Source organism: Phaseolus vulgaris, chromosome 2 (genome assembly GCF_000499845.2).
Source record: "Phaseolus vulgaris cultivar G19833 chromosome 2, P. vulgaris v2.0, whole genome shotgun sequence".
Taxonomy (NCBI): domain Eukaryota; kingdom Viridiplantae; phylum Streptophyta; class Magnoliopsida; order Fabales; family Fabaceae; genus Phaseolus; species Phaseolus vulgaris.
In genome coordinates this window covers 16,980,227-17,006,368 of record NC_023758.2, presented here as the reverse complement: position 1 = coordinate 17,006,368, position 26,142 = coordinate 16,980,227, and the positions used below count along the sequence as shown (strand labels likewise).

The window sequence follows — 26,142 nt, the reverse complement described above, 5'->3', positions numbered from 1 at the left end:
TGCGTTCAAGTACAACCTCTTACAAAAACTAGTTTTCCAGGAGATTAGATAATAAAAACAACTGTTATAGAGAATTAAAAATAGAAACTTTTATTGATCAAAACCTCAGAACTCAATGGGGAATCACAAAGGAATCAACCAAAAGGTTTAGCTTTCCATGCGGAGGCAAAAGAATTACAAATAAGAAAAGAAACTAAGAAAACCCTATGAAGCTCTCCCCCTTTCTACTTGATGCTTGTGTCCTTTTATAAGGCTTTTCTGCTCCAAAGATCTTGGGAAAATATTGCAGTTTAGATTTTGTAAACAGTTTTCACTTTCCATAATTCTTTTTATTTTGCAGAAGATTTGCTTCCAATTCTGTTTCTGGAATCTTGTAGCTTTTATTTTCTCTTTCTTCTCCAACAGAATTTGTTTTCTGTTTTGATTCAAAGAAGCAACTTGGACTTTTGCATATTTGGCCCATTCACAAAGGTAAATGCTTCAGATCATTTACCCTAAAAACACAAAATTAACAATAATAGTTAAGGCCTAAATAAACCCAATTATAAGAATATTAATTAAAACAATGGATTTATTAATTATTATAGTCCAATAATCTATGATTAAGGCTATTAAGTGTGAATAAATATATGCTCATCACTCAGCTTCAATCCATTTGGTGAAGTATTCAATGGCCACAATGAGATACTTCATCTGACGTATCGCCAACGGGAAAGGGCCTAAAATGTCTATTCCCCATCTATGGAAATGCCACAAGCTATAAATTGACCGCAACTCCTCGGTTGCTGCGTGCCACCAATTAGCGTGCTTCTGACATTGCACACAGTGTTGTGCATATTTTACGCAATCCTCCTTCATGATCGGCCAATAATACCCAACTCGGATGACCTTCAATGAGAGAGCTCGTCCTCCTATGTGACTATCGCAAATGCCTTCATGGACCTCGACCATTATGCAGACACACTGATCTCCACATACACATGTGAGGATTGGGTGGGTATAACCGTGACGAAAAAGATTTCCATCTATCAAGGTATACTGCCTTGCATTCCTCTTAACAATTTTGGCCTTCATGGGCTCTACAGGAAGTAACCCATCAACGAGGTAACGCTTGTAAGGTGTTATCCAAGTCTCTGTGGTGTTAACCCGTAAAACTTCAAGAAACTCATTCCCCAATAACCCGTAGGTGGTTATTCTTAGGACTTTCAGGGTTTCTTGAATCATCAATCGATGTTTTCTCCCTTTTCCTGAGCTGACCCCTAAGACCTCCACATGTCGACTTCGGTCGATCCTCCTTGAACTGTCCTGGGTGACTTTAATGTCTCCTGAATCACTAACCTCTGCCGACCTCCCTTCCCTAAACTAGCTAGCTTAGACAACATGTCTGCTTGGGAGTTTTGCTCTCTAGGAACATGAACAAGATCAAACATAGAGAAAGCTGGTCTCAAGATCTACACGTACCTGAGGTATGAAGCTAGCTATGGGTCTTTGGCCTAATACTCGTCTATGACTTGCCCGGTGATAAGCAATGAGTCACTATTTACTAGCAAGCTTCGAGCTCTCAACTCCTTGGCTAGCAACATCTTAGCTATCAAGGTCTCGTACTCGGCTTGATTGTTACTTGCTTTAAATGCAAACCTGAGGGCTTGCTCGATTAAAAGCCCTATCGGCCCTTCCAAGATGACCCCAACTCCACTCCCTTGTTGATTGGAGGATCTATCTACTGAAAGGACCCAACGGAAGTCATTTGGATCGGGTTGGGAGTCCTCAAACGAAAGTTCTACCATGAAATCGGCGTATACCTGACCCTTAATCGGCCCCCGTGGTTTATACTGTATGTCAAAATCGAATAACTCCACTGCCGAACGGACCATCCAACCTACTATATCAGGCTTTTGAAGGACCTTGTGAAGGGGCAGATCGGTCATCACAATCACGGTGAAACTCTGAAAGTAGTGGCGAAGTCGTCGAGATGTAAACACCACGGCTAAGGCGACTTTCTCGATGGATGGATACCGAGTTTCAGTCCCTATAGTACCTTACTCACAAAATAGACTGGCTTTTAGACCTTATCCTGATCTTGTAAAATGACTGAGTAGATTGCCTGATCCGTAATCACAAAATAAAGACGAATAAGGGTACATGGGATTGGCTTACCAAGAACAGGGGGACTGGCCAAGTACTCTTTCAACTTGGTGAAAGCTTCCTTGCATTCACTAGTCCACACAAAACAATTGTTCTTCTTAAGACATTGGAACTAGTGGTACCCCTTGTCTCCACTGGCCGACAAGAAACGAGAGATGGCGGTCATGTGCCCGGTGAGCTGTTGTACCTCCCTCGTATTGGTTGGGCTCCTCATCCCTATGATTGTTGTGCATTTGTCGGGGTTCGCCTCAATGTCCCTTTCAGTTAATAGAAAGCCAAGGAATTTCCTTGCTTCTACCTCGAACACACACTTATCTAGATTAAGCTTTAAGTTGTACTTTGTTATTGTTGTGAGTAGCTCTTCCAAATCAACAACATGTTGATCCTTCCTTTCCGACATGACGATCATGTCATCTACATACACCTGCACGTTTCGCTCGAGCATTGGGGCGGGGATCCGATCCATCAGCCTTTGATAGGTTGTGCTAGCATTTTTAAGGCCAAAAGGCATGACCTTGTAGCAGTAATTGGCGACCTCGGTCATAAAGGTTGTCTTACTCTCGTCCTTCGGGTGCATACCACTCTGGTTATACCCCGAGAACGCATCCAAAAAGCTTAATAACCGACAACCTGAGGCATTGTCAACCAAGGAGTCTATGCTCAGTAGTGGGTAAGAATCCTTGGGATAAGCCTTGTTCAAATAAGTAAAGTTGACACACATCCTCCACTTCTCATTGGCCTTCTTTATCAACATAACATTTCCTAACCTGTTTAGAGAAGGTCGCCCCAAAAGCAAGTTGTAAGCAAAAGACACATTAACAACGATGTACATGATGGTAATCGTCCTGGCCGCACTTTCATCGGAGAAGGTTGTTCTTAGCTCAACGTACCCTCGTACTTCTACCTGATCTCCAACAAAGTCGACCAAACACCCATCGTATGGCCTCAATTGGTCTGGGGATAACTGCAAGTTGGTGAACGTTCCCCCAAACATCACATCAGCTGAGATCCTCTGATCAACCAAGACTTTGTGCACCTTTCGCGCTACAGTGACAACATATATCATCACCGGATCATCCTCGTGAGGAACCACGTCTTCCAGGTCGGAACTCGTGAAATAGAGAGTAGGCTCCAGAGGATGATCAAGTCTCTTCGTATCCAAGGACATCACTACTCGCGCGTATCGTTTATGTTTGGAGCCGAACTTCCTCCTTCAGAAAATCCTCCCGAGATGGTGTTCAGCTCTCCGTGGACCAGTGTCTCATGTGTGTTGGTCCCTAATAACAACCTCTCCCCTTGATTCTTCTTGGTTAAACTCGAGATACTCCTAAAAGAACCCTTCCTTGACTAGGCTAGCCAGTTGATGACCCAAGACTATGCATCGTTCGACGTTGTGCCCAAATGCTCTGTGGAACTCGCACCAAGTATCTCTTCGCGATCCCAAACTCCGATCCGTCTTCTGGGGAAAATTTAGCTTGTCTGCTACCCCTGACATACTTAGGAGCTCTTTATAGGATACTCAGAATTTGGGCCAAGTTGTTGACTCTTCCCTAACCTTCACATTGAGTTCATCTTTCTTGGCTACGTATGGTACGTACCTCGAGTTCGTTTTCTCCTCGACAGAGGTTTCGTTTACCCGTAGGGGTCGATCTTGGTTGCTCTCCTTAGGCCTAGATTACCATGAGCGCGAGCTGCCGTTCTTCCTGAGTACGACCTCTAGGCGTTAGCTCGTTCACGTACCTCGGAAAATGTCTCCATTGGATTCCTGATTAACGAATCACTGAACGATCCTGCTGCCATCCCTTGTTCAAAGGTGGCGATCATCATCTCCTCATCATGTGTTTGAAGTATTACCGTGAACGCGCATAACTTATTCAAATAATTTTTTATTGCCTCTCCCTTCCTTTGTCTGACACTGAAATGTCGTACAACCTCAAAGGTTTGACCTTGTTGACCGAGAACTGTTCTCTAAACATCCTAAAGAACTGAGGGAAAAAGGTGATTTGACCATCCGGGATCCCACTAAACCATTGTAGAGTTGTGCCTGTAAAAGTGCCCATGAACATCTTACATCGAATGACATCTGATCCTCTAAAGATGATCATTTGAGCATTGAATGCTGTGAGATGATTTTCAGGGTCCTCTACTCCCGTGAAAAAGGCAATTTTAGGTGTGATATAGTGAGGTGGCATGGGCTCATCCATAATTTCTTGCGAGAATGGCTTGGGATTATCTCTCGATAACGAGTTCAGAGATTGTTCCCTGGTGGAACATCGGTCTTGCCGATGCAGGCTCTCCCGCAATTCCTCATTGGTTTTGCGCAACTCCTCATTTGTTTGCGCGTGTTCCTCTATAGCTATTTGAGAGGCCTCGATTTCTGCCATCAGACAATCTTGCAGGAGCTCTTGCTTAGCTCGAGCTCCTGCTCGGCATTGGCTTCTTCTTGGATTCGCTTTTGCTCTCTTTGATATTCTTCGTTTGCGTCTTGGAAGGCCCTCATGACCTCCATTAGTTACTGTACGCGGGGGCATCGCTTCCTTCGGATCCCAGCAGGCCTTGCCTTGTGTTTCTCATCATGTTAGAAGGCTCAATCGCAAATGTGGATAAGATCAAGTTTTATTAGGCCCCACTGGGATCCAATTGGTGCTCTGAGATGCTGTTCCACTGGGATAAAGGGGGCTATACTTGTTGATCACATTCCGACGATCAAGTCGGTGAGAGCATTCAAAAATATCAAATCAGTTTCAGTCTCAAGTATTTAGAAACAATGTATCTTTACTAGGAGTCTCAAACCCCTTTTATAAATATCCCTTCAATGGTTTTCTCCAATCTCAATAGAGCGAGATTTGAACAAGGAGAATATAATCTCAACATAAAAACATATAATCGTAACAGAAAAACATATTGCTTACGTGCACCTTTATTCTCGGGTGTTTAACAACAATAAAACATTTTGTTCACATGTACCTTTATTCTAGGGTGCTAACTACTTTATTCTCAACAACTTTTATTGGTATTTAATTAGCATATGTATCACAAACAATTAGAATATTCCTTCTATATTAATTATCTTTTCAAGCTGTCTTCCAACATCTGGACTGAGTTCATGGCCCACCCTTTAGACCCATACTTATCCAAAAATCGAGTTGATCTAAACGTTTGGACCGAGGTCCCAAATTCTCTTACCAATACAATAAGGGAGAACTCAACCTATGTCATGATAAATAATAACAAAATGTTTTACATTAATTTCTATAATTCACACACAAGTTGACGTGTGATTTTCTTAAATTTTTTTAACGTATATTTGTACATATTTTATCAAATCATTAGAGATTTTTTTGAATATTTTTAATAGATGATTTATTGTGAATAATTTTCAAAGTAATTTTTAAACGTGTGATTTTCTTAAACATTTTTGTAAAATATATTTGTACATATTTTTTCAAATCATTAGAGATCTTTCTGAATATTTTTAATAAATGATTTATCGTGAATAATTTTCAAAGTAATTTTTAAACTCTATTTAACTTTTTTAGAGTTGATATTTTATTTTCATGTATTTAATATAAGAAAAATATGATATTTTACCTTTAAGAAAACGTTTGGAAGTTCTTAGAAGATGAAATGGAAAAAAAATATTATATTATTAAAAGACAGTAAATTTAAGAAATGAAAAAGAAAATTTATTTAAAACTTAACGGACTACATATATTTAAAGCTGAATTTGTTTATTAGAAAGTAAACATCGTGAGAGTTTGCGTGTTGTTTTTGAGAAATCAACAAATGAATGACATTAACTTTTCAATATTTTTATTGACTGAAACATTAATTATTCATTATAATAATAATAATTGTTGTAAGGTAATAAAATAATAATAAGGTGGTGGGAAGAGAGGTTGAAGGGAAAAGAAAAGAAAAGAAAGGAAAGCAGTGAGGGAGAGAAGGATGGGTAAGAGGGAAGTGGCGTTGTTGTTTGAGATGCGAGCCTATTCCGGTAGAAAGGGAACCTTCTCCGTACTTCTTCTCTTTCTCCTTTTGATTCTAATTCTTCCCATCATTTAAAGTTTTCTTCTTCCTTCTCACTTTCTCTTCTCTCCTTCTTCTTCTTTAGGGTTTCTGTTCTAAGACTTCGCCTTTCAGTTCTAAACACACAGATAAACTCGTTTCCAATTAAGGGTCTTGCTGCTTTTCATGGGGGGTAAATGCTTGAATCGGTTCCTCAGTGCATTTTGGGTGATTTAGGGATCGGTTAGCTTTGTTGGGTCTCATTAGCATTTCAAAGTTTCGTGCTTTTCCTGTTTTCCTGGGTTTGGAGACAGATTCTCGTACTTGGTTTGTGGTATTTGAAATAGAAACATCGTTGCTCCGTGGGTCTTGTGGTTCTTTTGGTAGGATTTTTATATTTCGGTGTAAATATTGTTTGATTGGTGAATCCTAGATTCTCGTCGTTATAGTGTTGCCTCCTCCTTTGATATTATTTGATTCCCTGGAGGATTTGCAAAATTAAAACAGCAAAAAAAAGAAGTTATTTTTAATTTGATTTTAAAAAAATACAGTCACCCCCCTAATTTTATCGTGGGTTTACCAATACTCCTCACTTGATTTTTTAATTTTAGACAATTTTAGTGATCAGTATTCCGGTGCCAAAAGGATTTTGCTTTTTGTTTTTTTTTTGGTCTTGTGAAAGAAAATCCCTATACTGAAGGGGAAAGTAGAGTTCTGTTGTTTTTGTTTTGAGGCAGTGGTTGAGTTCTTTGTTGGGTCATTCATCTTATATGGGAATACCTGATAGCTCACTATTAGATCTAGAAAAAGTAAGGTCTTGGGTTTCTTGGGGAGAAAGTGATTTGTGTTATTTGTCTGAGAAATTTGATATGCACCATAGCGGAAGCAAAATGTGTTGTGTGTGCAATAGGAATTTCACTGAGATGACTCAGCAGCACAGATACAATTGCAAAAGCTGTGGCCGTTGGTTCTGTGGGAAATGCATCGGGGTTTGTGATCTCCCAAATCTTGAATCTGAGAACATGGGATTCAAGGAAACTATTCGTTCCTGCAAGTTTTGTTTAGATGCCTATAGGAGGATGTGTTACGAGGGCCAGAGGAAGTGTAGTGAGAAAGTGCACCCTTCTGTCTCTCCTCAAGAGAGTCCAAGACAAAGTCCTGAGCCACCTTCTCCATGCTTTAGTGTTGAAAGTGATAAGATCAGTTCTCCTCTGAATGCTGAATTGAATCTGGGATCTCACTTTGAACGCTGTTTTCATGACCATGATTATGGGTATTATCCTTGTTCTGAAGTCAACAAGAGTTTGACTTCATCTGGTACTCACCCTTCGTCGCTATCTACTCATCCGTCTACCTTCAGGTAATCATATATTTCTATCTTTATTACAGAAAGTTATAAGTTTTGGTTTTACATTATTTGGAAGTTCATTTATAAGTTATTATTTATCTGATATCTCAACATAATGATGTTTCATGATCTATGACTATTGCAATTAAACATTTGATTGACATTTTAATTGATGAATAAGATATATGTTCTCACATATATGGTTTCTTGTCCTTGAATTTAAGAACAAATGATCTCTTACGTTTGAAACTCCAAATGACTTGCACAATTTAAGTAGCCCTTCACCATTATTCCTATGTGTTTGATATGTGTTGTGTATAAATGTAGGAGTGACGAAGAGGGGATGGAGGATTCTGGGAAGGACTTTCTCAGCCAATCACGTACATATTGTGATAATTATTCAGATATAGATTCAAGTAGCTTTAGTGCTAGACATGACACTTACAACTATAATTCTGTGGGGTCAAGTCCTTCAGATAGCCCTTCTAGGATTGGTTTTACTTCTAGTTGGGCTGGGCTTCCTGTACGGAAAGATCAGGAGAAAAGCCCCGTCCCTCAGAATGATGGTCCCTTTAGTCAACAAAGTATGGCTGTTTTAAGAAAGCCTGAACAAGGGACCGAGGATGCATATACTACTGCTTATTTTTCAGATGACTTGTCTATTTTCCGGAAGAATGAGACTTTGCAGAGGCCATTGGATTTTGAAAACAATAATGATATATGGTTTCCCCCACCACCTGATGATGAAAATGATGATGCAGAAGGAAATTTCTTTGCATATGATGATGAGGATGATGATATTGGTGACTCAGGGGCCATGTTCTCATCCAGTAGCAGTCTATCTAATATGTTTCCTGGAAAGGAGAAACATAATGATGGAAACAAGGAACCTTTAAGAGCTGTCATTGAAGGGCATTTTAGAGCTCTTGTTTCGCAGCTTTTACAAGGAGAGGGAATTAATGTTGGTAAGGAAAATGATTCTGAGGACTGGCTTGACATAGTTGCAACGGTAGCTTGGCAGGCTGCTAACTTTGTGAGGCCAGATACGAGCAAAGGTGGCAGTATGGATCCTGGTGATTATGTAAAGGTCAAATGTATAGCCTCTGGAAGCCCAAGTGAGAGGTAATTTTTTTATGAATTTGCCTACATACCTTATATATCGAGGCCTTGTTCCTTGGTGCTTCTATGGGATTCTCCAATCAACATTAAATTATGATTTTTTTTTGTTTTGCAGCACCCTTATCAAAGGTGTAGTTTGTACAAAAAATATTAAGCACAAGCGCATGACCTCTCAATACAAAAATCCTAGACTACTCCTTTTAGGAGGAGCTCTGGAATATCAGAAAGTTCCAAATCAATTGGCTTCCTTTGATACATTGTTACAGCAGGTGCCTTCATGACTCATGAGTTTTGTGTCTTCCAGTTATGGCTTTTTATATTTGGAAAAAAGTTCTGATTTGTAAATGCTGGCAGGAAAATGATCATTTGAAGATGATCATTTCAAAAATTGAGGCTCTTCGACCAAATGTTTTGCTTGTAGAAAAAACTGTAGCTTCGTGTGCCCAGGAATATTTGCTTGCGAAGGAAATCTCCTTGGTGTTAAATGTCAAAAAGCCTTTGATGGAGCGTATAGCTCGATGCACTGGTGCTCTTATCACTCCATCAGTGGATAATTTATCTAAAGCACGACTGGGACACTGTGAGTTGTTCCGGTTAGACAGACTGGTGGAAGATCATGAGACTGCTAATCAGTTAAACAAGAAGCCATCCAAAACATTAATGTTTTTTGAAGGTTGTCCACGGCGATTGGGTTGCACGGTATTCCTTTTATTTTCTTCCATGCTTTCTTTTACATGTTTCTTTTTACGTATGATGTGGATATGAATGTGCTATGGTGTCTGTTTCTGATTTTGATTTTCATTACAGGTCTTGCTGAAGGGCACATGTCGGGAAGAACTAAAGAAAATTAAGCATGTTGTGCAATTTGCAGTTTTTGCGGCCTACCACTTATCTCTTGAGACCTCATTCCTTGCTGATGAGGGTGCTTCCCTACCTAAAATGATAGTAAAATACTCTACTGACATGCCTGAGAGTGCAACTGCTGACACTGATATTTCTATGATACCTAACACCTTTTCTACAACCATGCCCCAATCAGAGCCTGACGAGGCTTCTAGAGTAAAGGACATTGTTGGCATTGGTTTAAAGCTTGAAAATTTGGGATCTGTGCCGGAGCATCTTGATGATCTTAGTTGCCATTCATATCCAGATACCATGGCAGATTATAGATCTGAGAGTGTACTCTCTGATTCATGCTATAATAATTTAACTTCTAATTTGACTGTAGATTCTGATTATATACATCCGAGCAATGAATCAGACGGGGACACTATTTTTAGTACAAGAGAACTTTTGCAATCAGGTTTGCTTGAAACCATGGTTCAAGAGGAGAGGGAGTGTGGTGAAGTTGTCGACTCAACAAAAGACAAGACTAACGAGGATGAGCTTTCTGGTGAATACTTTTCTGCCACTGATGGTCATCAGAGCATATTGGTATACTTTTCAAGTCATTGTGTTTCAAAAGGAACTGTATGTGAACGTACCAGGTTGCTGCGCATAAAATTTTATGGCTCTTTCGATAAGCCTCTTGGAAGATATCTTCGTGATGATTTGTTTGATCAGGTGTGTAGATTTTATTTGTGTTTGCGGGTACTAGTTAAGTCTGAAGTGAAATGACATGAACTGCTTTTTCCAGGCATGCTGCTGTCAGTCTTGTAAAGAGCCTGCAGAGGCTCATGTCCTTTGTTTTACTCACCAGCAAGGAAATCTCACAATCAATGTTAAGCGCCTTCCCTCTGTGAAGTTACCAGGGGAAAGAGACGGCAAGATCTGGATGTGGCACCGGTGTCTGAGGTGTCCATTTGAGGATGGAGTTCCACCAGCAACTCGGAGAGTTGTCATGTCAGATGCGGCTTGGGGATTATCTTTTGGAAAGTTCTTGGAGCTTAGCTTTTCAAACCATGCAACTGCAAATCGAGTTGCAACCTGTGGACATTCTTTGCAGAGGGATTGCCTTCGTTATTATGGGTAAGTCATCTAACCAAGGAATCACCAATCAATTATTTTATGTAATTTATGTTGGTTACCAATACTTGAAAGGTGACAAACAACTTGATGTATAACAGGTTTGGGAGCATGGTTGCTTTCTTCCGGTATTCTCCTATTGATATTCTTTCTGTCCATCTACCTCCATCTGTGTTGGAATTTGGCCACATCCGAGAGGAGTGGATTGGAAAGGAGGCTGAAGAGGTGATATATGAAAGCAACTGTTAATATTTGCTTTGGTATTTTAAATGTAGTTCTGAATATATATATATATATATATTTATATATGTGTGTCTGTGTGTGTGCGCTCTCATGTGTGTGTATATATGGATGTTTATTATAGAGTAGCTTTAAATTTTAGTTTATCTGCTCCATTGCATAAAAATTTAACTTCACCTTCCTTGTTCTTTTTTGCAGCTTTTTATTAAAGTGGAAACGTTGTATGGGGAGATATCCAATGTGCTTGGACGTCTGGAAACAAAGATTGTATCTCCTAGTCCTGGAAGTGAATCATCAGATACATGTGACATTCAAAACCACATACTGGATCTGAAAGATATGCTTCGAAGAGAAAGAACTGATTATCATGTGAGCAAACTAATTTTATATATTCTGTCCATCTTATGCATCATTGTTGTCTAATGGTACTTGGTCTTGTGGAACCTCGTTAGGTGCAAGTGTTTGTATGTTCATTCTTATATTTTTCTTTTGAATATCATTGTATGTATTTTCCTTTAATTTTCTCCCTCTTTTCTCATGCATTTGTATGTAGTGTTTGCTACAGTCAGGCATAGTGACCCCACAACCTGGGAAGATGGCGTTAGACATTCTGGAGCTAAATCGCTTGAGGCGATCTCTTCTTATTGGTTCACATGTTTGGGATCACCGACTATATTCATTGGACTCTCTCATTAAAAGAAGTTTTAGCTCCAAGGTTAAACAGGAAAATGAACTTTGTGCAGATTTTAAGGAATTAACAGTCGATTCATTTCACAAGGATCAGAATATTGACTGTGGACCGGAGCAAAATAGTACCCGTCTTTCAAAGTTGCATGAGTCTCACAAAAGTCACATGCTTGCAGAACCAGATGACACAGTTGAACCTTGTGCTTCAGGATCATTAACATGTTATATTGAGGGAGAGAAAGTACATTCAGATGGTGAACTTAACAAAACATTTTCCGAGTGTTTCTCACCAAATGAGTCCAATCTTTCTGAGAAAATAGACTCTGCATGGACTGGAACTGATCAACCTCAAGCCAATGCTGTCCCTGCTGGAAGTATTCAGCCGTGTAATCAACATGATAGCCCTCCGTTAAGACGGTTGACACAGCCAATGAGAGTTCATTCTTTTGATTCAGCAGTAAGAGTCCAAGAAAGAATCAGAAAAGTCTTGCCCTCATCTTTACATTTATCAACACTTAGATCCTTTCATGCTTCTGGAGATTACGGTAATATGGTCAGAGACCCTGTCTCTAACATATTGCAATCTTACGTTCAAATGTTGCCATGGGAGACACAGAAACTAAATCTGATCCTGAGCTCCACTCCAACATTCATATCCTCTGTGTCTGGCATAGCTGAAGGGGCTCGATTGCTGCTTTCCCAAACTTATCACGGTGATAGAGTTATTGCTGTCTATGACAATGATTACTCTAGCGTAATATCCTATGCCCTTAGTTCCAAGGAATATGAAGATTGGGTGTCTGGAAAGTCAGATCTGCCTGAGAGTAGCTGGATTGCTCGTGAGAGAAGCAAAGAAGATTTAGCTACTTCCAGCTTTTCGGCATGGGGTACTCTGGACTTGGATTATATCAATTATGGTAGTAGTTATGGGCCTGAAGATGTTCCATCTTCTGCTGGCTCTCTTCTCCGGGACTCCAAAAAGTCCGTACACTTGCAAATTTCCTTTGGTGATGATTCTGTGGGAGCTGGAGGTAAAGTGAACTTTTCTGTCACTTGTTATTTTGCTAAGCAGTTTGAATCACTTAGAAAAAAGTGCTGCCCTAGTGAGGTTGATTTTGTGCGATCCATGAGCCGTTGCCGGAGATGGAGTGCACAAGGAGGGAAAAGTAATGTATATTTTGCCAAGTCATTGGATGAGAGGTTTATTATTAAACAAGTGACGAAGACAGAACTTGAGTCCTTTGTAGAATTTGCACCTCAGTATTTCAAATACCTGATGGATGCCCTGAACTCCGGGGGCCCAACTTGCCTAGCCAAAATTCTTGGTATTTATCAGGTGAGAGAACTTATTATTAGGCATTGTATACAAGTAGTACCACACCAGTGAATGGATGTAAAATTTATTGTTTATGTTTCTTGTTTCGGTGGCAGGTCACTGTCAAATATCCAAAAGGTGGCAAGGAAACAAAAATAGATCTGATGGTAATGGAGAATCTGTTTTACAAGAGGAATATATCCAGGGTATACGATCTCAAGGGCTCAGAAAGATCTAGGTATAATCCAGACACAACTGGTACAAACAAAGTGATGCTGGACATGAATTTGTTAGAATCCTTGAGAACAAAACCAATATTTCTTGGGAGTAGGGCCAAGAGAAAACTGGAAAGAGCTGTATGGAATGACACATCCTTTTTGGCGGTAAGCTTTATTTTGGCTTCCAAACAGCCCTTGAATGGTTAAAAGTTTCATATAGCATTTTAAAATGTATTTATATAGGATTAAAAGCTGTAGCATATAGCATGTGGGGTTGCCTTGAACCATGCATGCAACATGCAATGATTTAACCAGTAATTTCTTGGTTTTACTTTACCTAGCCATTGCCCTTATTCAAGTGTAGCAAGGTTTATTACTCACTGTACATTCTTGTGTGGTTCAGTCTGTTGATGTTATGGACTACTCTTTGCTGGTTGGGGTGGATGATGAGCGGAAGGAGTTGGTTTTGGGGATCATTGATTTCATGAGACAATACACATGGGACAAACATTTGGAGACATGGGTGAAGGCTTCTGGGATTCTTGGGGGTCCAAGGAATGCTGCCCCCACAATAGTTTCTCCTAAACAATACAAGAAAAGATTCAGGAAGGCCATGACCACCTACTTTCTCACCTTACCTCTTGAAAATGTATAATTACATATTCTTTTCCCAACAACACACGTGTCAAATGTACATGTTAGCCAAGTATCCATATTGGATACTTCTCCGAGGTTTTGGAATACTTCCTTGCTGTAATTTGCCTTTTCTCCCTCAATCTATTGTTCTAAATCACAGTATTACAATAATTTTGATAAATGAATGTTTTAGTACGTTCATTATGATCACCAATTACTTGCTTTCTTTGCCTCTTTAGTTTGCCTTCAGATCAAAACGGACGAGGGTTACTAGTTCTGTTATTGAAAATAGTTCTGCATATTATATTGGGAATATTAAAAAGTTTAAATTTTGTAGTTAATTGAGTTATCTTAATAACCATCTTTTCACCCCTGTGAAGGGTCGCAGGTGTACACAAATGTTTTTAAGTAAAGTAGGAAACTCTTCCATCACTTGTGCTATTGATGTTTGAACAAACTGGTCTACAAAGATGTGTTTATTTTTAAATTTGAATAACTAAGATCATTAGGTTTTTGAAGTAAATTGATAATGGATTTACTTTTAACCAATAATAATATTAATAAATATTGTAACAGTTAAAAAATTTGACATGTTTTGGTTTCGCTCAAATTGTTTTTCATGTTTTCATTCATTGCCGCCTATGCTACACGTTAGTGGAGAATATTACTATTTTCTACTAATTTATTCGGATTTATTTTTATTTTATTTTGTTAAACTTGTAAAAATTTAGTTGATAATAAAGGTATATTCAAAATTCAAAGATTGTATTAAATTCGTCTAATTTGAAATAATTGACCTGATAAAGCAAGAACATGTTAAAAGAATTCAATAATAAATTTTTATAAATAAAATAAAGATTCATTTTGAGGTTTGTGTGCGTGCGTGCGTGGATTTGGGCGTTCTTTGAATGTTTGATATATATACCATTCTGCTTACGGAAGCTTTGACGTTTACGAGAATAGTTGTTCAATTTTATTTTATATTTTTTCACATGCTTCAATCAGAAAGTTAGATGAAATTGCTTCGTAAAAGAGATAATCGACTTTTCTACATGTGCAGGCGTAAACCCTCACTACAAATTGTAGTCTACAATAACTTCTACCTGAAGTCGTACATTTTGGACTACACTTTTTTTATATCATAAACCTCTTAGCTAATGAATAAACTAGCATGTTATAAATTCTTAAAACGAATTACGAGCGGCTTCAAAACCAAGCATAACTTGAAAAAGAAATTAAACAAATAGCAATAGAACAAACACAATGATTTTAGACTAATACCAATCTTCAAGTGCAACATCAATAACTTTTTCAGCAACAATAAACTAACCTAGTCAAGGAAAGTTGGCTCGCTCATTTTACTTCCATGACAAACACAAAACTTGAGTTCTAATTCAAGAATATTCGATCATGGCCTTGGATTGGGACAACAATTCCTTTACCCCAAAGTTTCTCCATCAAAAAAACAAAATTGGAATTGTTCGATTACAACGAAAAAGTATGTTTCTTTGTTCGTAAATAGTGAAAGACATAAGAAATATTCAAGAGATTTAATCTTTTTAGTTTTTTTTTTCAAAAACAAAAAATATTTTTGTCACTGTTAAGAAGTGGGCTTTAAACCTAACTCAACCCCATAAAACCGGCTCAATGAGGTGAGGATTGCACCCACTTATATACCGATGGCGGGTGGCCTGATAAACCCAACAAATACTCACTAGTGTAGGCTCGGATACCATGTTAAGAAGTGGGCTTTAAGCCTAACTCAACCCCATAAAACCGGCTCAATGAGGTGAGGATTGCAACCACTTATATACTATGAAAGACTCTAATCTCTAGTCGACGTGAGATTTCCAACAGTCACATCATTAATTTCCTTCTAAAGTTCCTCATTTCTTTGGAATGAATCAGGGTATGTTAGGAAACCTCTAAAAAGTGTTGTTGAAGGAACCTTTTCCATATTCAAATGCTAAAACATAAAAGGAAGGAAGGGTCGTCTCTTGGATAATTTTCCTATAAATTAATTTTTTCTTAACAAATAAATATTATATAATATATAACAAATAAGTGAAAACAATGTTGGTTTTAAACGTATCACATAAAAATCTCACAATGTGACGTCTTTGACTCCAAAAGATGGAAGAATCACAGTATTTGCTCCCAATCTAAAATTCCACCCAAATAAGGTTATGTCACATGTCTATATTACATAATATCAGAAATATTAAATAACCTGCCTCCACAATTGGCTCTAGCTTTATAACAACAAAATTTTCACCTAATTGCAGCAAATTTATTGTAATGAAAGCAAATACTTCAAAATTCTATAAAAAAACAACGGAGAACAAAATTTTCAAAAAGCTTATCCTAGTGTAGTATAGGACTAATCTCGGTGAAATCCCTAAAGACGCATATTGTATATTTTCGTTGCTTCATATTCTCCTTAAATAAATCAACATTAAAGGAAGATTTGAATGGAAAAATTGCATCAAACATAAACATGAAGACAATGAACAATAAATGAAGACAAAAAACAGACTATGTGAAAAACGAAAGATCAAAATTGAAAATAACTGGAATTGAGGAAAATGACTCTACGAAAACTTTAAAAATTGGACTTGAAAACTAATGACAATAAAAAATTGGGATTAAAATTAAAAGAAAAAAAAATTGCAGCAAAGGAAGAAAAAAAAAATAGAGCATGTTTTAGACAATGAAATTAAAACTATGCTAGACTATTAAAGCAATGTGTATAAGAAAATGATAAAAAATGGTAAGAAGAAGACATGTTTCGTATTTTCTTATGTGTATATAGAGAGAGTTTCTCTCTCCCAAATTACCATCTAATTATGTAGGATACTAATAATGAGATTCTATAATTATTAAATTAATTGCATATAATTGGGTACAATATCGTCAAATATTGCATATAATAATTGCATATAATTTGATAATTATTATTTCCTTAATAATCCTCTCAAGTTGGTAGGTGAAGATCAAGAACCCCCAACTTGTGTCGTAGCGTCAAAAATCGTTCCTTGCCCAATGCCTTCGTAAAAATATCTGCGAGCTGATACTGTGTCGGTACATATGAAGGACTGATTATCTCAGCTTGTAATTTTTCTCGCACAATGTGGCAGTCTATCTCAATGTGTTTTGTGCGTTCATGAAATACTGGGTTTGCTGCTATATGTAATGTTGCTTGATTGTCACAGAAAAGTTGAGCTGGCAAGTTACATGACACCTTTAAATCCTGCAACAAATATCGCAACCAAACTATCTCCAAACAAGTATTGACCATTGTGCGGTATTCTGCTTCCGCTGATGATCTTGATACGTTTGTCTGTTTTTTTGACTTCCATGAGATAATAGAGGAACCAAGAAAAATGCAATACCCAGATACTGATCTCCGAGTTGTCTGACAACCTCCCCAGTCTGAGTCGCAATAAGTTGTCAATGTCAGATTGTTTTCGAATTGCGGCATCCCAATGAGGTTTCCGTGGATCCTGTATATATTGACTTAGGGTCCGAACCGAAAATGCTATGTCAGGCCGAGTAAGTATATCAGTCGTCCCACGAGTCGCCTGTATTTGACTGGATCCTTTAATAACTCTCCATCGTCTGGTGTGAGTTTTAGGTATTGTTCCATTGGAAATTTGTCTGGACGAGCACCTGTGAGTCCCGTATCCTGCAAAATATCAAGCGCATATTTTCTTTGGGACATGTAAATACCAACTTTGGAACGGGAAAATTCAATCCCTAGAAAATATTTTAGGTCTCCAAGATCTTTAATGCGAAATTGTTGTAATAAACAATCTTTAACACGCTGAATTTCTGTCAAATCATTTCCTGTCAAAAGAATATCATCCACATAAATCAAAAGGGCAGTAAATGATGAGTTATACTGTCTTGTGAATAGAGAGTAATCTGTCTTGGACTGTTGAAATCCTACGAATTTAATCTGTCTTGGACTATTGAGACCATAAAGGGATTTGTTGAGTCGACATACAATTATCTCCCCCTGCCGATGATGCCCAGGTGGCAAGTCCATGTAAATAATTTCATGCAATGTGCCATGTAAGAAGGCATTTTGCACATCTAGCTGGTGAGTAAACCAATTTCTGGCTGCTGCAATGGTGAGGAGACACCTCAAAATTGTTAATTTTGCTGTTGGTGAAAAAGTTTCAGAATAGTCGACACCTTCAATCTGAGTGTACCCCTTTGCGACAAGGCGCACCTTATATCTGTCGACGCTACCATCTGAGTTGTACTTTATTTTATAGACCCATTTGCATCCGATGGGTTTCTGCCCAGCGGGTAACAGTGTCAAGGTCCACGTTTGATTTAGCTGCAAGGCGGAAAGCTCTTCGTCCATTGCTTTTTGCCAATTTGGATCAAGGATAGCTTGAGCATCAGTGTGAGGTTCTTTGGTGGCTGTGATGTTAGCAAGATATGCACTATGTGTAGAAGAAAATCGTGAATTAGAAAGAAAATGATGCATAAGATACCTGGTTCCATTCGGTCGGTCTTGGGCAGTGGTCGAATGATTGGCTTGGGATCCCGTTACGTAGTCTTGAAGCCAGGAAGGTTGGGTTGATGTGCGACTGGATCGTCGAACAGGAAGGTCGGTTGGAGAAGGTTTGGTAATGGGTGCTAAACTTCTTGGCATGGGAGAAGAAGGTTGGTCTACTGGAGGTTCAGGTGTACTATGACGAGTAGGAGAAGAAGGTTGGTTTGATGGAGGTTCAGGTGCATTGTGACGAGTAGGAGAAGAGAGTTGGTTTGATGGAGGTTCAGGTGTATTGTGACGAGTAGGAGAAGAAGGTTGGTTTGATGGAGGTTCAGGTGCATTGTGATGAGTAAGAGAAGAAGGTTGATCGAGTGAATGTTGGACAGGAGTGGGTAAGTCAATGTCAATAGTGGGCAAAATACCTTGTAATGGAGGTGAGGATCGTGTCTGTGACTGTTGGCAGAATGGGAAAACACTTTCATGGAAGATGACATCTCGACTTGTAAAAAAAGTGCCTGCATCTATATCAAATAATTTGTATGCTTTTTGACTGTGAGGATAACCAATGAAGATGCATTGTCGGGCGTGCGGATCAAATTTTTGCTTAGGTGAAACAACAGTTGCGTAACAAAGGCAACCAAAAGTTTTTAGGTGAGAAAGTAAAGGTGGTTGATTATATAGTAGCTCAAAAGGTGATTTGTTTTTTAGTAAAGGTGATGGCAAGCGATTAATGATATATGTGGCGGTTAAAACGCATTCTCCCCAAAATTCTAATGGTAAATTAGACTGAAATAGAAGGGCTAGTGCTGTGTTTAAAACATGTCTATGTTTGCGTTCTACTACTCCATTTTGTTGAGGAGTGTAGACGCAAGTGAATTGACATTCAATACCTTTTTTGAGAAAAAAAATCATACATTGAAATAAATTCCAGTCCGTTGTCAACGCGGATGGTTTTAATAGATGCCTGAAATTGATTTTGTGCAAATGTAATGAATGACTCTAAAAGAGATGTTGGGTTTCAGATTTGTGATTCATAAGAAATAGCCAAGTACATCTAGTATAGTCATCGACTATAGTGAGAAAAAAACGTTTTCCAAAATGAGTAGATTAAATGGAGAATGAGATTTTATTGTGCTTAAAGGAAAGGGTAGCCTTGTCTGTTTAGCTTTGGGACAAATACTACAATGATTATGAATGGGAATGAAATTTTTACTGATAGGGATAGGTAGTAAGGAAGATACAAGTTGTAGACACGCCGGAGAAGGATGTCCAAGGCGCTTGTGCCATAAATCAGGATCGGTCGATATTTGAGATGCGTGGGCTTGGTTTGGAAGAGGGGACATGTAGTATAAGCCTGCGTGTTGTTTACCCGAGCCAATCATCCTCCCCGTAACCAAGTCCTGTAAAACGCAATCATGTGGAGTAAAAACGACACAACAATTTAGTGGACTGGTTATCTTACTAATGGACATGAGATTTAAGTTAAAAGAAGGAACACAAAGAACATCTTTGAGAGTGATTTTGTCATTGAATTTAATTGTGCCTGTAGATGAGATGGGCGCAGTTGAGCCTGTGGGCAGATTAACATTTGAAATAAATGATGATGAAGTTTGTGTGAAAAATTGTGAATCAGATGCAATGTGATCGGTTGCTCCGTTATCCAAAATCCATGGTTTCGTAAAAGCAGAATTAGAAGAGGAGTTATGGGCAAGCAGACCTGCAGAGCTAACAAACGTGTCACTTTTACCGTTATTGTTATTGTTGAGCGAGTAAATAGCCCTTGCCAATTGCCGAATTTGCTCGGCACTGAAGCGTTGTACGAGGTTTCTATCAGACTCGTTACTGGTGCCTTCTTTGCTAGACATGACTTTTTATTTAAGGGATAAAAATGGAGAGGCTGTCAGGACACCAAGATCGGTGCTCTGATACCATATAAGAGATGTTTCTTATTCTCTTATGTGTATATTACATCACTTCATGTATAGGAAATATATAGGTAGTTTCTCTCTCCCAAATTACAATCTAATTATGAACGGATACTAATCATGAGATTCTATAATTATTAAATTAATTGCATATAATTGGGTACAATATCGTCAAATATTGCATATAATTTGATAATTATTATTTCCTTAATAATGTGCGAACATAAAAGTGAATTAAAACTACAATCTAATTCTAAAGTAAAAGTAAAAAAAATAGATGAATTTATGTATCAAAAAGACTAAATGTAACCATTAGATTGTCTGATAGACAATCGTCTATCAGACCGTCTAATAATTGTACCGGTGTAAAATTGAGTATATAATGAAAATATAAAATACATTAATGTAAAAGTATAAAAATAAATGGAAGAAACTATAAACAACATAAATTGAAAAGAAACAACAATTTCTTAAAGCATGAAACAAGAGAACTGTAACAAACTGTCTATTGAACTAAAACTGGAAATAGAACATGATTGAAATCGAAATTGCAATTGAAATGTAAACACAAAATTATAAATGCAGAAATTTAAAAAATTGCATTAAAGAGAAGAAAGTTTCGTTCGAGAAATGCGATATAGTAAACATAAACCATGGTTAAAACATCTTTAACATTGAATACAAGAAACTTGAATCTGGATTACTGGTTTAATGAACATAACCAATCAGTTTGCATATTAAAAAAAAACATTCTCAATCAATGATATAAATCTAAAATGATTTCAAAGGAGAAAACAACTTGAAGAAAGCTTCGTCTAACACGATTTTGCATTCGTTGTTACCCATTTCTAGAATTCAATTATCTTTCAATTGTAAAGTTGCAGAAGCAAAAACGGTAAAGAATTTGAATGGACATAAATTGAATTGCATGTAAAAACAGAAAACGAACTAATCTACCATCTACTCCTAAGTAAAGGTAAATGTACGCAAACTTAAGTAAATGATTGTGTCTTAATTATGTCTAAAGTTCCTTATTTATTAGGTTCTAAAACTACAAATGGATGGGCCTAAATTGAAACAAAACTTGGGACAAAAAAATTCATTACAAAGATATCCTACATTAGACTGTCTTCCAGTTCCTAGACCATTTAACACTTCCTCTGTTCAGTAGATTTGTATGATTTGTTCCTTTTAGTTCAACTCTTCAATCTTCATAATTCAAATGTCTAAAATGAAGCTTCATAAGTTAGAAATCTACTGCAACAAAGATTAGCTCGAAAGGTTATCATCACTGAATCAATTGATCAGATGGTTTATAAGAAATTTGAAGCTTCAATTGGCTCTAGAAAGAGGGAGGGGGTGAATGGAGACTACACTCAATTCGTGGAGTATGAATAATTAAAACTATTGTCTAAATAAAGAGAAGAAGACAAAGATTTATACTAGTTCACCCAACACCAAGGGCTTCGTCTAATCCCCTCAAGCAACCCCCTCAGGAGCCTTTCACTATCACAAGTATTCTACACTTCTTCAGGTTACACAAATATTCTACACCTCTTCAGGTTACACAAGTATTCTCAACCTCTTCATGTTCACCCAATATTCTAAACCTAGGTTCACCCAATATTTTAAACCTCTACAGGTTCACTGAGTACTCTCAACCTCTCCAAAAAACCAATCTTAATCTCCCTCTAAGATCAAGATCTCTTTACAATGAGAAGAAATCTCTATTGAGAGAACAATAAAATCTCACAGGGTATGCTTCATAGAAGTGCAGGATTTACAATGGTTAGCTCTTTACCCAATTCTCACATGTTGCTCTTCACTAGCAGGATACGAAATTCTATAAGCGCAATCCCAGACACAACTACAAAAAGTTGTCCTATACACTTGAATGTTTTGTATATCGCTTGTATGTTCTTTACTGTTGTGCTTTTCACCCTTGAGGTCTTTATATAAATTTATGAATGTCAACATTGTTAGAATTAATGGCTTAAACAAGAGGGGGGAAGGGGGGGGGGGGTGAATTGTTTTCCAAAAGATTTTCGCAAAGATTGAATAAGAATGAACTTTATCAATAATCATAGATTAAAAATCAAGGAAGCCAATCAAACAATATAAAAGAAACTGTTTGCAGAATTTCAATTGGTTGAAACTTCGTTTTAATCGGTTGTTAATGGCAGCAACAAAAATATAATTAAATCAAACAGTTTATGAGGAGTGAGAGATAGATAAATTACTCAGCCAAATTATATTGTTTCACTCAACCTTGAGCTACATCCAGTTCCCAGAACAACCACTGGGTTCCACTAGTAACCAATCACAGATTACAATACACACAATCACAAATAAGTGATCTTGATACCACAAGAACCACTCACCCTCTTTGCCTTACACACAACCTTAGTTAGAACACCCTTTGACTTTACAGGTTTTCACACACTTCATAAGTTTACAAAAGAAGAAATACAAGAATCATGAAAGGAACATATTACACCTGGATTTACAGGAATCACAAAGCTCATAAGATCAAACCTTGAACCAGTGCACAACTATTTAGCAATCTTGCAAAACTTGATTTGAATCTCTCTTCAAAAACAATTTCAATCTCACTGTAAAATGTGTTAACTTGTTGTTTTTGAAAACAAAAGAGAAGCCATACTTATACTCTTAAATCTAGCCGTTCTAGGCAGTCAATCATGAGCCGAAACAGTTTTGATCCATCTGAAAACAAATCCAACAGGTTTTTGAAAAGCTGTTATGAAATGTGACAATCAACCCGTTGAAAATTTGTTTTAACTAGTTGAATTGGTTAGACAGTTATTTAACCAAGTCAAAAACAGTTTTAAAACCTTCAAACAAGCTAAGTGACAAACAATCGATTATTTCGTGGTTTCAACCGATTATTTTTCTCTTTGCTTAGAAAAATACCTTTCTCTTTTAAAATAGATTGAGCTAGCTTGTGCAAGGGACTAGGAATGATCTTTACAAGAGTTCTAAACAACTTAGACTAAACTTAAACCAAAAGCAGCACAACTTCAACCTTCATCATAGATTTGAAACATCAAAGCTCAGCTTCAAGGTTCTTCATTCTTCATAGTAGTTAGAAACTTGATAAGGAAATAATAGCTTTGATTATTCTTTACGTGTAAGGAATTCCAAATAATTTCTTTATCTTCTTCCAATATGAACATTGATGCTTTAATATTCTTTACTTCAATATCAACTCAGATATGCCACGTTGTTCTTCATCTCCAATGCGCTAGACGCTTGATATAAAAATTTATGTTTTAATGCAATATGCACTTCTTTAATCTTTATAAACATTTTAAAATGTTTCTTTAACTGTATTTGATTTGATGAAGCTAGAATCAATTATGTACTTGGATATTCTCTTTCCCATTCTGTTTATTATCTTCCATGTGATAAATGCACAATATGGAAATACTGGCTTTGATGAAATCTGTGCGTCTTTAACATGTATTTGCTCTTCAAATAATTTATTCATATGTATGAACTTTATCCGTTGAGGTTTGAATATCTCTGGACTTGAATCTTTCTATTTCTGCACTGTTCATCTTATTCTTTGTATCAAATACTCAAATAGGAAAGTTATGATATTCGTCTTTAATACGTGTTGTCACTTGTTTGCACTTTGGAACATCCTTCTCTTTAGAAAATATTCGTTCGCTTCTCCTTTATATTGCTTTACTCTTGATTTGTGCAAATCTCGCTTCTTCGCTTCATTGTTTTTTCATTATACACTAAAAATGGAAACTTCAACTTTCAGCTTTACTCGCGTCTTTAAGTCCTTTTGGTAATATCTGGGAATAAAATAAGTATTAGTGAATATTATAATTTATAATTTAATTAGTGGATATCACTGAAAAAATATCTTATAATATTTGTGATTTATTGAGACTTTCTTTTCTCAATTTTTTCAACTTTAATGAACTTTCAAATTCTTCCCAAGTTAATATTAAAACAGAACATTGTGGCATAATTATATTTAAACTGGATATTATTCCACTAAACATATATTTTTAAAAACTCTTTGATATAGAAAATATTCATGCTCTATTTTTTGAAATCTTTACATTACAAAAACTTTTCAATACAAATTTTAAGAATAAGGAAACCCTAGTTGCGCGACAACGTCACTCCACACAACTCCGTCTTTGCCCATCGAGTTGTCAATGGCGATGACACGGGTCCCGCGATGACAGAGCGCAACTCGACCTTCTCCTTTCCGGCGACGGTAGAATGCAACTCGATCTTCTCTCTTCTAACGATGGACAACACGGGAACGACGTCTTCTTCAGCGACGAAAGAGTGTGACTCGGGAACCTCTTTTCTGGTGATGGTGGATCTCAAGGCTGCATATAGCAATCTTAGAGAGTATGCGAAAAGAAGGAACTTTTGGATTGGAGAGTCAAGTAAACACAACACACATGAAGGAAGAAAATAAATAAGGTCAAATCTCTCCCAAATTAGCAATGTTGTTTCTGATAATGGTATTGATAACTGTAATCGACTGTTTTGGTTGAAACATGACAATTTAGAAATTATCAGACTTTGAGAATTGGGTAAATAGATTGGGGTTACCTAGAAGGGGATGAGAAAAAGATTTTTGTCAGGTTAGAAGAACTCGAAGACAAAGACAAAAAAAAAACTTGAAGGGGTTGGGGAGGGAGGTTTCTGTGACTTACGATCATCGCATCCATGAATTCTAGAGGGTTGGGGAACCTTGTAAAGTGGAGGTATCTAAATGAGCTTATTAAAGTGGAAGGGATTAATATGCTTTGTATTCAAGAAACATTGTTATCTAAAATCAGAAAACAAAATGCTATCAGTTATGGGGGGACAATGACATCGAGTTAGTTCATAGTGAAGAATCAAATGGTTTTGATGGGATTCTTACTGTTTGGCATAACGGTTTTTTGAATGTTCTAGGCACATCTCTAACAAGCAATTTGTGATTATTTTTGGTAAATTCTTGGATAAGAATATCCCTGTCGTCATTGTTAATATGTATTTGTCATGCAATATCAAGGATAAAATTAGTTTATAGGAGGAGTTATCCAAGTTAAGAGATAACGATGCTTGTAAATCTTGGTGTATCCTTGGTGATTTTAATGCCCTCACGAAGAAGGAAAAGCGTAGGGGAGTTAGTTATGGAAGAAGTGAAAGTAGGGAGATATCCGATTTCAATAGTTTCAATAAGAGGATGGAGTTGTTAGATATTCCTTGTATAGGGAGAAAGTACACTTCATACAGACTAAATGGCAAGGCAAAGACATTAGTGCAAATAACACTTTCTACAACGATATATTAGGTCAATTAAATGAGAACCAGTGTAAAAAAAAATGCGGTGACATTTTTGTAACTATTTAGCACATATTGTTGAACCTATTGGAGTCTAAGTTCAAGAGGGAGGGTGATTTGGACTTAGGCTAATTTTCGCAAATATCACAATATACAATCTCAACAGAAAAATAACAGATTATTTTATGAAATAACTGGTTGAAATTTCCTTAACAAAGTACTACTATAAGAAAAATAATAGATTGTTTATGTTCTCGCCGGTTGACTCTCCCGTTGGTTGACTAGGTTGAACGCCTCCTCCTGGAATACTCTTTCGGGAATTAGGCTCACGTATCCTTCTCGATGCTAGAATAAGGCTCCGTTGGTACAGAGGACGCCCTACCTGTTGATTACACTCCGACGATCAAGTCAGATAGGGTTCACCAAAAGTATCAATTTAGTTTAGTGTGTAAAAAACAACATACCTTCATCTGGGGTCTTAGGCCCCTTTTATAACGGTACATGCAACATGCAACCATTCTCCCTGGAGATAAGCAAATCTTAACTGAAAAAATAATCATGTTAGCTTTCGTTTCTAATAGAAAACCACATGCAACAAGCACTGACACTCCTTCGGTGTTATCCGTTGACCCACTTTCCATTATCAATGCATCTCCCTATTTACTTAGGGTCACTAGAAACTAGTCACGTGCAACAAACATACA

General features: G+C 37.3%; 2 protein-coding genes across 3 annotated transcripts; one reads left to right on the top strand and one right to left on the bottom strand.

Annotated features, from left to right (window-relative positions):
- Positions 1–636: 636 nt before the first annotated feature.
- On the bottom strand, positions 637–1,224 carry LOC137809112 (uncharacterized). The gene has a single exon (XM_068610253.1). The coding sequence runs from the start codon at positions 1,222–1,224 to the stop codon at positions 637–639; it is 588 nt and encodes a 195-aa protein (XP_068466354.1).
- A 4,681-nt stretch (positions 1,225–5,905) lies between these two features.
- LOC137810816 (putative 1-phosphatidylinositol-3-phosphate 5-kinase FAB1C) lies at positions 5,906–13,895 on the top strand. Of its 2 annotated transcripts, none has more exons than XM_068612272.1 (11): positions 5,906–7,513; positions 7,829–8,623; positions 8,736–8,889; positions 8,975–9,319; positions 9,428–10,183; positions 10,257–10,588; positions 10,687–10,810; positions 11,024–11,194; positions 11,379–12,848; positions 12,944–13,210; positions 13,449–13,895. In XM_068612272.1, exons 1-11 carry the CDS (start codon positions 6,924–6,926, stop codon positions 13,698–13,700), a joined length of 5,256 nt encoding a protein of 1,751 aa, XP_068468373.1. In that variant the 5' UTR covers positions 5,906–6,923; the 3' UTR covers positions 13,701–13,895. The 2 variants fall into 2 exon arrangements, with proteins under 2 accessions (XP_068468373.1, XP_068468374.1); XM_068612273.1 differs by having other exon boundaries at positions 6,020–7,513; positions 11,391–12,848.
- The last annotated feature ends 12,247 nt before the right edge of the window (positions 13,896–26,142 follow it).